Source organism: Bombus affinis, chromosome 3 (assembly GCF_024516045.1).
Source record: "Bombus affinis isolate iyBomAffi1 chromosome 3, iyBomAffi1.2, whole genome shotgun sequence".
NCBI lineage: Eukaryota > Metazoa > Arthropoda > Insecta > Hymenoptera > Apidae > Bombus > Bombus affinis.
Window position 1 is genome coordinate 2,127,887 of NC_066346.1, and position 13,247 is coordinate 2,141,133.

Sequence of the window (13,247 nt, forward strand, 5' to 3'; positions counted from 1 at the left end):
TTTTCAATTGATTTTCAATGGGAATATTTGCGTACACGCTGCAGCACACATGTGTATCTTTGTTCAAAGTAATTGACGCATTATTTACATAAATACTTTTATCGTTTAACGATAAAGGAAACTTAAACGTTCATTGAAAATAACAATATTTTTCTAAGGTTTACAATTATTGTGTCTTATCTATACCAGAATATTAAAATATATTTCAAGTTGTTTTTATTGTGTATTTTTATTGTCTATTGAATATATTCAACATTGAAGGATACGAATACTTCATAAATATTCCCTCAATTATTTTTTCTTGTTTTTCTTATATTTTCTTATATTTAAATCTTCCCCTGGTATGATATTTCCAAAAAATGGAGCTCGATAATAATTTCCTATTCAAACACGAGAAGTTTTTCCTGATATAATGGACGTTAAACATTAAATAAAATGAATTACGTTCATGCTCGAACATAGTTCATAACTTTGGTAAAAAAGAGTTCTATTAAGCGTCTTTTTTTTGTACGCTTTTTACGATGTCGTGCGCCGGAAATGAGATGAAAATTCCGTGAAAAGCTCGAATGAGCTGGCGCGTTTGTGAGACAAGTCGACCGATTTGACGCGGAATAACTCGTCTTTACGAGTTGAAAAACTAGAATGCACAGTCTCTAAGACAGTCCGTTAATCAGACTTTAATTTAACTGCCTGTCTTCGTTCCATCGCTGCGTTTTTCATTTCCTGTTCTGCAAAAGTACGGCCAAATGGGAGATATGGAAGACGACATTGAACGGAAGCAGTATAAAAGTTAAAGCAGTTAATTTGAAAGTAAGACTATTTCTTAGCAATAAATGTCAAACATAATAAGATTTATCCTCATGTTTAGCGATTAGAAAATTTCGTTGTTCTTGAATTATTTGTTTTCTTTTTATGATTAAATATTTACAATTAGTTCTTTGTTTAGTTTCTTATGAGTGATGTAACATCAGACTTTTTTAATAAGTTTACCTGCTCCCAATATCCAAATTTAATTTTTGATAATTCCAAATATTTTTTAATGCACATTATTGAATCAAACTGTATAAGAATTGCAAAAAAAAAAAGATATAAAATATAATCTTCCTTGGACAATCTTTTCTTGAATCTAACAATTATATAGATTATATGTTCCAACTAAAATTTTTCCAGACGAATAGGAGATGAAAAGTTCTTGAATCATACTACCAATCCCATTTAATATTTTTCTCCGGACAGATAGATAAAATATCTACTACTTGCATGTGTAGACAAAGTATACTTATTTTTATTAATTGTAACAAAGTTGCTTTTATTATCTTAACCAAAATCGATAATTAATAGATTTTAATCGACAAAGGTTACACGAGAAAGCGTTCGATTAATTATCAGCCTGATACTATATTAGGCCACAATTTCATGGTCTAAAAATGAAACAACAAGGACTGGTTTGTACATCGACGAAACGGAAGTCGGCCAACGATAGTGTGCATTGAATGCATCCTGAGAAACGGCGACTCGTCAAAAGGGAACATTGGGAGGAATTAGAGCGTGGTTCAAAGGAGATGAAATGAAGACGAAAGAAAAAGAACGTTCGGAACGGGGGTTGAAAAAAAAAACGGCAAAAGAGCATGTCCGCATTGGAGGAAATGGAAGAACGACTCGAAGCGAGAAGAACGTTGCACAGCAAAAAGATAGACGGAGGAAATATAATTTGCAGAAAATTGAAAAACGGAATATCTTTCGAAATTTTGTATAAGTTTTCCTTTTTAGCAATTTTTATTGCTTTTAGATTCCTTTAAAAAATGGGATTTATCAATTTTGTAAAATTGCTCGATTTTAAGTAATCGATATCATACGATCTTTTACGATATTATATGATATTTATATGATATTACCATATAAACGTGCTATATCGAATTTTTATATTTTCTAGTCACTTTCTACGTAAATCTTATTCCTAACACTATTATATCAAAGAACGTTAGCTCCAACGTATATACATAATATATTATATTTGATCTTGCAGACAATTTAATACTTGTCAAAGTTAATTAAATCGATAATTATAAATTTTACAAAAATTTCGTTCTCCTTCGTTGGTTTCTGTTCTTCATAAACATATATTTATTAGTGAATATAGTTTTATCTAATAACGATAGACTAAATCAAACCATGTTCATTCCCGCGTCGAGAAAAAGTTGCGAGAAGAAGTATAGCAATGGATACTTTAAAAACTAGATTAATGAGACAACGATGGAAGTCTGTAACCAGTCTATTAAAATAACAAGGTATAAAAACAAAACCAGGGGTGGGTCGGAAATACGTAAGAGAACAAAGACAAGGAAAATCCAACGTAAGTCAAGTATGAAACGAAAGAAAGGATGGAATGTAAGTGAAAGGAAAGGAAAGTATATTGGGAGAAAACGCAGAAAATTTTTCTCGAAGGAAATAAATAAGACTGGAATTACACGAAGACGAAGGGGGGGGGGGGTACCGCAGCTTCCGTGAAAGCAAGAATTAAAAAAAGAAAGAAAAAGGGAAAAGGAGCAGGAAAATACAGAGAGGTAGGAAAACAAAAGTTGTTCTTCGTTCTAAAGACCGAGGAAACGCGTGGAAAATGGAGGGAAAGGGGAGAGGACGGCATTGCGAGGTTGTTCGAAAGAAATTTGAATCGCAATTACGGAATTAGTTTTTTTCCCTCTGTTCAGCCGGTGGTGCACGAAAAAACAACGGGCGAAAAATAAAACACCAACGGATGTGTATGTGCTCAGAGCCAGAGCGGAGCCGCAGCCGTCGTCGTTTGCTACTTCCGGTCCCGGTGAATGTCGCCGACTAATTTTCCGGACTGCTCGCTGCTCAGACCGCTTTCGAAACGGACGCCCTCCAGAACGCGATATTCTCGTTTAAAAATCTCCCTACGCTCGCGGATAATTGTCCGAAATGCGACTAAATGGATATTCGTTAGCCGCGTTAACTCTTTGACATTTCATTCCTTTGTACGTTCGAATATCCATTGACGCGGATAAGCGGCGAATTATGTCGAATTGTCCGGAATGGAAATTTATATGGACCAAAGATGACCGTACTTTTCATTTTTAAGATAAACGATTAATACATTTGTTTCAAGTAAGGTATAATTCATATTTTTGAATAAAATTCTAATATAATTCTGAATATTTTGTAAATCAAAATTGAAAAGGTTTTAAATATTTGGCGAAGAATAAACGAGATTATGTGATAATTTGATTTGTACAAAATTAATTTGAGTTTAAGAATACTGAACGAAGATGAACTAGTCAGAAACGGCAAACAATTCTTCTCCAATAGATTATTAATCAACACTGTCTTTCTATTGTTTATGAATAGTTCTTCGCTTAATTCTTTCTAAAATGCTCAATAATTAATCTTCAAGAACAATTTCACTTACATATATATTAAATATTCAACATTTCTATTTTATACATAATTCTGCACCAAAAACCGAGTAATTATATATTCACTATTAATGCTTAATTAGAACTGTTAAAGCCCTAGAAAATAAATAATGAATTAACCATAACCAATCTATATCAATTATATAAACATACATAGTTTTAATATTCGAATGAAACAAATTTAATTGTTTGAATGAATCATGAATATGATAAAGAGCTATATATATCAGTCGATGTATCTACCGTTTAACAAACGCAGCAAGTCAGTATTATTTCATTTCCAGGACGATCATGTACAACGATCATGAGATTTGCTTATGGATATATCGATTTATATATCGGTATACGCGAGTGCGGAGAAATTCATCGTACAATCATCAGCCCGTGAAAGGTAAGTATTTTCAGGAGTTCTCTTATTCAGGAATTACCTAGCGTGTTTAACATAGAGAGGGGCGAGTACGGTGCAACTTCATAGTCAGCATGGTTTCCGGCTAACTGGCCTACTCAGATAAGCCGAAACGTAGCAAACTCCTACGGTAGATACGGTTAAGTCGACGCGATTCAGTTCCTCCGTTGGCAGAATTATCGAATTATCGCGTTCGCTACGCTTTAATTAGTAAATCCACAGAACGATAAGCTTATTTACGAAAAACGAAATTATTTAGAGAATTAAAATGCGAAAAATGCAATTTATTTATCGCGACTTCTCTTCCAAATAAACATGATAACGCAGATTGTATAATGTTTAGACATTTACATCTCAATCGTTTAGGTTCGTTATAGAACAAGATCATTCAAACATATTTTATAATTACTTTCATAATTACGTATAGTTGTTAATATAATATGGAGGTTACACGAATTTTAATATGAAATATTAAATGTATTTTAATATATTTTTCATATAAATTTTAATATAAAATAATCGAAGAAGAGAATAACCGATAGCTTCAAAAATATAAGTATCAAATCTATATACAATTCTCAGACCTGAAATATTACTACACGAATGCCTAAAATGCCTACGGTGGATTTCAACGAATATTGATATTGATTTGGACAATTTTTCTAGTGAATCAAGCTATCCGTTCGACGAAAGTCGTCCAAAATATTACCGTGAAGGTACAATGACTTGAAAGCTCTCGTCTCTCAACGAAGATGAAATATTCGGCTGCAGCCCTTCTCATTTTCCTCTGCCCCTATCTCGGTTTTCGATTAGAGAATCCATATAACCAATGTGGGAATCGACGGAGGCGAGCCATCATTCTGCAGTCTCATGTAAATCGATAGCACATCGTCGAAAATTGCAAAAAACTATCCGCCATTAGAAAAAAGGGATAAAAAGAGAAAGGCTAGAGCAAAACGTCAGGTTTGGTTGAAAACAGTAGACTAAAGTAAAAGGAAGGTAGACAAAAAAAAGTCAAATGGAAGAGAAAGCGAATTAAAATTGTCAATGAAAGAATTATAATAAAAAATATTTTAAAAGAGGTACGTTTTTAATACTATTATAATAAAAATGGAAAGTTTAATAGAATAAGATTTTTTAATGCGAAGAAATGAAAAAATGTGACAAAGAGAAAACGAAAAGATGAAAGTGGAATAATTTAAAAGAAAGAAATTAGGACATGGTGCAAACAGATTGCTACAGAACGAGAACGAATAATAGGATAGATAAATGCACTGTAAAGTCTGTAGAAGAGATAAAACAATGATGAAAGTTAAGAGGAAACTGAAGTAGGATAAATTGAACACCAACGTTAAAAATGAAAATTATCTTTAACACTAGGAAATATTTTTATCAGTAGAATACAACAATTGTTAAGTATATAGAATATAGAATTCTTAATACGAATGATTAGTATGATAAGAGAAATATCAAATAATTAAATTAGTGTTCAACGAGTACCGTTATTGATCAAATTAATATTTGTCAGGAAACAAAAATAATAGAAAAATTCAAGCGGAAATCTCATTACTCGGACCTAGTTAGTACATGAATGCAAATACAAATAGTATGGAGAAATACTTTTGAATAATAGCTGTAAACAGCGCAGATGCCTAAAAATCCACAGTCTAATTATAGCGTTAATATCTCACTTTCTTCTTATAAAGACAAGAAAAAGGAGGGTGGCAGAAGCAGAATCTCAATTAAAAAGAAAAAAAAAGAAGCGGACGATAGCGTCCACAGCGAGACGACACAAAAATTGACGTTGCTTATCAGCGTGGAGCGCGTAGCTGTTCGAAATAAACGATTCCGGCAACCGTTCCATGAGCATCGAGCTCTCGAACTAGAGGCTCCACCCTTTCCATTCCATTCCTCGACCAGTCTCTCGTGCACGTCCGTTTTCGCCGGTCAAACCTCGACAAAGCAGGCGGAGAAACGTAGATAAAGGTTTTAATTCCGTGCGAATGGATCAACGTGCGAAAATCGAGTGGGTGGGTCGGACGAGGTGCCGCGCATGGGAGGGTGGGAATTGCACAAAGGGGTGGTTAGGTGGCACCCGATTGATGGACTGGCTGAAACAATGGTTAACTTCGCAAGTAATCGCTTAATTCCTGGATTCCCGAACTACGTCCAACCGATTTCCGATTAAACTGTCTTCCCAGCTATCTTTCGTTTTTTTCTTTTTTTTTTTTTCTTTTTAATTCTGTTGATGGAATCGATGGCCTGCGGATTAGCTTCCGCCGCAACGATCAAATCTGCACGCGATATGAGCATGCGGATAATAAGAAACTTCAGCCACTTTAAACGCTACAACTATGGCAACTATGAAACTACGGAGTTGAATTTAAGAAATTTTTCTGCATTATTTTAAAAATTTTTTGGTGGTTTGTGGTGCCATTTATGAGGATGTACTCTTTGACTATTTTTTAGCGTTAAAAGACAGGAAGATTTATTTAAATTGTTAGAGATTTCCGTATCTGGATGATACTTGTTACGTGGTGGATGTAATTAGATGGATTAAAAGATGGATTATATCTTATTAGCCATGGTTCTCTGGTGCTAATTACTAAGACACGTTTTATTTTTTTTTTTTTTTGTTGAAGTAACGCTAGAAATACGTACAAAATATACTTTATATACTTTTTTATATACTTTGAATCGTTTTATTCGTTAATATCCTTGGTACGATACGAAGTTTTAGATTTAAATTGTTTGATATCGTGTTAAATTTCTACGACATGAAAAATGAAAAATATACGTGACCATCATACATGTATAACAGACAAATACCAAGAAATGAAATAAATTTCCAAATTAAGCAAAATACATCCATTACTATTTTCATTTACCTACATCTTCCTAATTCCTCAATTAACATAAAATTAACTTAATTTGAAACCTAGTAGGAACTACAAACATCGTACATCAAGTAATATCGAAACGCACGTAGCAACCCTCCTGCTCCTTGCAAACTCGTTATCGATTAACGGAGGCAGTGAATCGTTACAAGTTACTTCTCCGGCGAACGATTGGGAAAATTTCCCCGAGCGTTCAGCCACTATACGCCAATAGCTTTTTCCCGTATTTTTCTGTGGAACCGGAGTATCTGGACGATATAAAGGTGGCCGCGAAATAAGGCGAAAGAAAGCAAACAATGCCCGCCGGCACGCTGAATGACTCACTTTGTTGCTTTCACTGCGAAACTTTCCTCGTCGAGGTACTTTTAAGGAAGTTTTCGAAGAATAGTAACGGCAATCATTGCCGAGCGAACGGCCGATTTGTTCTTGCCCACTCGGCCAAGAACTCGTCGAGCTTTTTCCCCGGGTATCGCCACGTCCCGTGACGCTTGAAAGCGCGACTACATTTTTACGAGACGATTCTCTTACGTGTCTAAACCGTTCGAACGTTTTTGACGTATCTACTCGAGTAACTAAGTCAAACTGAACAATACAGTGCTTAACTTTTTAAGAACCAAGCAATGAAATGGTGTGTAGAACCCAAGAAGAAAGACGTCAATTTTGTAATTTTGTCAAATCGCAAAAAGTGTATTAGATTAATAGACACATTATAGAAGCTCATTACGCAAGTTGGGGTTGTAAAACGAATGAAAGCATTAGTGGTATGAAATATTTATAAAAACTTTTTATTTATATTATATTTTCTTTATTTATAAAACTGTTTCAAATTTCACAAAATTGCAGGATCTAAACGAAAGAAAAAGCAGTGAATAAAAATATGCCGAGCTACATCTAGAAATTCTTTTCAATAGATTTCAATCATGAAACGACCGACAAGAAATTTCACATGATTCGATGTTGCGTTGACTTTGGTCCTTAATGAATTCGCTTTGACGCAGACAATAAAAAGAAGAAATATCTTTAAACGAAAATGGAAAGAATAATATACGAGCACGTCTTCTGATCTCAATTATTCTATTAAAGTTAAAATATAGACTAGGTTGAAGTCCTTTACCGATTAATCAACGGGGAAAACACGCTTCTATTTTCGTTCTTGTCACCCTTCCTATTCTTTATTTCCTTCATTTTTCGTTACAGTCTATATTAATGACAAAAATTTCAGATTTCATATAGAATAAGTAACAAATGATAAAATAACGAGTTACTTCTCGCAACTTATATAATTTTTAATTGACAAAAAACTCGGAGAATGGAATTACTCACGTGTTCTGTATTTATGGCAGCACCGTCACGAATATCTTGATGATCGGCACCAGAACCATTGACCATACCAGAACCGGCGCCAGCACTTCCGCTTCCTTTTCCACCCACACCGCCAGCTGGTGTTTGTGGCAAGCTCTGGAAAACAGAGAAATAGTATTGAAATAATTTATTGAGACACATTAGTCGCGCTATAAACAGCTTTTTATAAGATTCTTATCGAATCATTCTTTTTACAGAAAGGAACACGATTTTTAATTTTCATTTTGATATCAACAAAGTTATCAAGTATTAAATTAAATAAATTGTTTTACGCGAAACGCTGGATATATGAATTTATTAATAAAATGTGAATAAAATCAGTCATTTTAATGAAATAAAACGAGGTAAAATTCAAGAAGATAAAGTTATTGCTGCGCTATTTGAATTACAAGTGTGATTTACTTGAACAATTTGTAACAGAACAATAAACGAAACCACTGCACTTTATTCCCATTTCCTTGCTGCATTTCTCATCTTTCACCCTCGAACGATCTATACATCTCTAATGGAATCCGCCTGTAGTTACATTCGCAGAAAATCAATCTTCGTTGCTTGCAATCAAATATAAATAAAATGGAATAGCTGTCAAAATGTATTTGTATTAAAGCAACGAAAACGGGTAGGTACAAAACACACTATTCATACTTTTAGTTACAATGTTTCCCATAAATTCTTTATTAAAACTATTTTTGTAAAATCACGGATCGTCGTTCTTCAAGTAATTAATTATTCCACAACTTATCCCTAAATCTCGAAGTTCGAAACAATCGAGATGATGTACGAATATATGTACACACTTGTAATAGTTGTAACGATTAGCATTTTGACTAACATCTTATTGAAAGTAATTAGAGCATCTTGATGTAAACTTAAAGAAATTTCAGTAAGAAAAATAAATACGTCCGACAGAAGACTCAGAGATGAGATTAAATTAATTATTGGCACAAGAAATATACAATTCTTTCTACGTACCTAGTGTCTTTGGCTAAAAAATTTAACTATCCTTTTTTCCGTTTTTGCGTTCTCTTTAAACCCTCGATGGTTGTTATTCGTTAATTTCCCTACAAGAGGATTTATAAGCGGTAACAGAAAACCAGAGATCCAAAATAAGACGGTATGCAAAAATTACGACGATATAGTGGCGCAATTTAAAGTTGTAAATTACAGGAGGAGAAAGAAACGCGGCCAAGCGAGCCACCGTGCTATTTGTTCGCCCCGTTTCCTTAGCAGAATCTGCGCTAAAATCTTGTCTCGATTTTACCCCTTTCACCCGTTCGTTTCTTTCATCCGGGAAACCTTTTCTCGAACTGTTTTCGCCGTGTATTTCTGGCTCCAGCTTTCTCGCCTTCTTCCGTAGCGAACGAACAGCTTTTATGAGATGGATTAGATGGGGCAAAGATGGTCGTAAAGGGAAATTTCGTTGAACGTGTTTGCACGTTCTTATTTCTTTATAGCGGAAGAACGTTGTACACAATGATAGTACTTCGAATTTATTTGATTATTTTTAAAAATTGCGATTTGGCTAAAGTTTAACATTTAATGGTGCTTTAAAGAAATTACATAACATGAAAGTATCTATAATAATTTTAATTTGTATTTTATATTTTACACATTGAATTTCATTTATTATTTTTATGAGATAAATCATAGAATACGAATTAAAATAAAGTACTTTGAAGTTAAACAATATAACGGTGATTAATTTGAGCTCTTATTCCAATTTGTATTATTTTAATAAATTACTATAAATAAACGAATAAATTTATTAGTAATATAAGACACGAGGTACGAAATTAATTATTTAATTTATAGTTTACTTTATACGTTATATTATTCATTGGAAATTATTAGAGAAATTATTATAATATGTAAATGTAAAGAAAATAGTATCGTATTTGTAGACTGCGAGAACTATTAGTATAATATATTGCTTTAACGCATTTTAACTACGGAACAATGCTGTCCGATGTCATTAGACTAAAAGCAGAATTGTCTGGCGCTAGTTTCTATGAATATACGAACCCATTCCATTATCAAAGTGTATCTCATCGATTTCAATAATACATAGATTAAATGTACATATTCATGGAAAAAAATTTTATTTAATGCACGATAAATTGTATATTTAGGAAAGAAATAAGAGAAAAAAGAAATAAAAGTATGATTGAATATGATTATTTCAAAATATTTTATCGATGTTATTTCTGATTTTAATAAAATATAAAAGAGAAGAACGCGACTGATTATTATCCATATAGAACTATTATAAAAATATAGAAACGCCGAACAAACATTTTAATGCAACTTTCTATAATTGCACGTACAACGTACAACTACACATACGTAAATGTAATGCACAGTAGACGTATATGTAATTTATTAAACTAAATTTGTAATGTGTACCGATCGTGCATTGGAGGCACGAACATTTGTTACTATCATAAGTTTTTACCATGTTAAAAGATAATATAAATTACATTTTACAAACAAATTACTTCGCTTTAATAAACGTAATATAGATAACTGCGGATCATTTATAACTTTAACTTCAGTTATATTGTAAACTGCGAATACATTTATCTATTTACTATAAATTTTCGTGTAATGTTTGGGGAATATCCCGTGTCTGCGAATGAAGCATTTTAATAGCACTTTGTTGTTTAGATATAGTGCATTATCAGTTATCTGAGACGCTTAATTGTACGAGTTAAACTTTTCCTATAATGACATCGCTCAAAATGCAATAAATGCGGAAACACAAGTATTACATTACAAGTATTATCACATGTATAACATCAAATAAAATATAATACACAGTAAATATTAGTTGGTTTTCCGAACAATGAATTCGACAGAAAAATATACTATATTCACAGAGGCAAACATCACAGCTACGATTTAAAATTTCTTGGATATATACGATTTATCAAAATAAAAAGAAAAAAAACCTATTCTGTTAACAAATTTTCTATGGTACTCCTTAATTTTCTTTAATCTCCTATTAAAAGCAATATTTGTTGCAAAATTTCGTTTCATAAAAATCCGTAATAAATATCCTACGGACTTTTCCAACAACTCAATAATACCCACATAAAAAATTCAGAGGAATATAAAGCAATTGTCATATTACCTCCTTCACTTGGGAGATCTGAAAACGATTAACAACTACCGAACTCTAAAAAGCCGTGTTCATGATTTCTGTGCGATCCAATCAATGGTTTTTAAGGAGGTACGAGAATGGCCCACAATTAAGAGGATGGTATGAAATGCCACGACATTTTGCACGCAATATCACGGTTTAATGACGGCAGCCTTTTAACGAAGGATTATGATACGCTCGTTAGATCTCTCATCAAGGGGAACTTTTCCATATCCTAGCTTTAATATCGATCGATCGCTTAATTCCAGAGAATAAGTAAAAATTAAACATAATCGCGGTACGACAAAGCGTGACGTTAACGGTAACTGACTTCTTAATTACATCAATCTTTTTTCATTCTTCGTCGATGAATATATTGTTGCGCAAGAAAGATTGATCGTTTTTTAAACGTCTGCTCCCTCTGTGGGGAGAAACAATGAAATCAATCGGAATGAGAACGTGGTTATTGTACTTTATATTATTCTGAATGATTTGCGTGAAATTAGGTGGTAATAGCGCTGATAAATGAGGGTAAGGAAAAGAATGAGAATAGAGGGTATAGTGAGGGGTGAAAGATGCGAATACCATAGATATAAAGATATTGTATCTGGGACGTAGACATTTATATATAGAGTTCAATTGTTTGGGAAATAAAAATGATCGGAGTCCGGATATTTGAAACTAAAAATCGAAGAACCGTTATTCCCCTCAAATCACATTGTATATACAAGTTTTGCTAGAAATTTGCTAGAAACGGTGTGGTAGTATTATACAGTGAGTTTTTAGATATATTACAACCTAATTGGATATACTAAAAACAAGCACAGAGTGTTGTGTTATTTATGGAATACAATTTTAGTCGATGGTATTTTTAATTAATTATAATTGCAATTTAGCCTATGATAGAAATACAATTACAATTTTGTCAGAAAATACTGAAATGTCAAATTTGTTCCCATCTGCACTTGTATCTTATGCAACATGATTTTCTTTAAATATATATAAATTTTAAATTGCAAATTTTTATATTTTTAAAAAATTGATTAAATTTTAGGTGTACGATACTTGTTTTAGGACACTCTCACTAACAATTCAGTGAAATAAATACGTAAGAGAAATGATATTGGTTAAGATCAGATTGCGAAATGGATATCCGTTGAATCTGATTGAAACAGAACTCCTAACAACTGAAAAATGAAACAGGAAATTTAATCGAGCATTCGTTTTATTCAGTGGCCGACACGTACATGACGGTGAAATTGTTAATATATCTTCTGTGAAAACTGCAATATCGATCAACTGCATAGAAAATGGAAAGAGTTTCTGCTTCGACCTGAAAAGGAAGAATAGACGTACCTACCGATCAGTACGTAGTTCAACATGACGTTTCGTATCAGTACTGTCACATTCATTTTATTCCATACCTACACGCGAAATTTCTTTAATCACGGTTCCATGAAGTACAACCAGTTTGCCATTTACTGAGCCATGTTATGTATTCATAAAAAGGAAGACTAAAAAAGAAGTAGTGGAAATTTTTAACAAATAGGTGTACTCGGAACTTAAATGAAAAATATACAAATTCTTTTTCCAAGAAAAACGATATTCATTCTTCGAATTTTTCGAATACGTTTTTAAAATATTATTTCCTTTTAATTTAGCTATTTCTTTCTTCTATGTTCATTGAACTATTTTTTGTTACTTCTATCGAAATAAAACGAATAATTTACTTCATGGGATGATAAATAAATTAATTTACTTTTTGTATAAAATATTCATGAAATATTTATCTTATACATTATGCAAACAATTTTATAAAATAATTAAGATAATATTACTTGATTTGACCCAGTTTATAAAACCACCTAAACATGAAACTGCAGAAGCACGAATCTGGACCCTTCACGTAGCTTTTCAATCCAGCGAACAAAGGTGTGTAATTAAAAAGGAAGAAAAAGAACGTAATTACGAAATCAAGAATCACGTAGAGACCAATCCATTAGCGTCTC

The 13,247-nt window shown here is 32.7% G+C and overlaps 1 protein-coding gene across 2 annotated transcripts in view; it reads right to left on the reverse strand.

Moving 5' to 3' along the window:
- Positions 1–13,247, reverse strand: part of LOC126914992 (uncharacterized) — a 649,115-nt gene that overhangs the window by 59,339 nt on the left and 576,529 nt on the right. For both annotated transcript variants that reach the window (XM_050719323.1, XM_050719322.1), the window contains one exon: positions 8,061–8,195. In XM_050719323.1, coding sequence (XP_050575280.1) covers positions 8,061–8,195 — 135 coding nt within the window. The remainder of the gene's footprint in view (positions 1–8,060; positions 8,196–13,247) is intronic.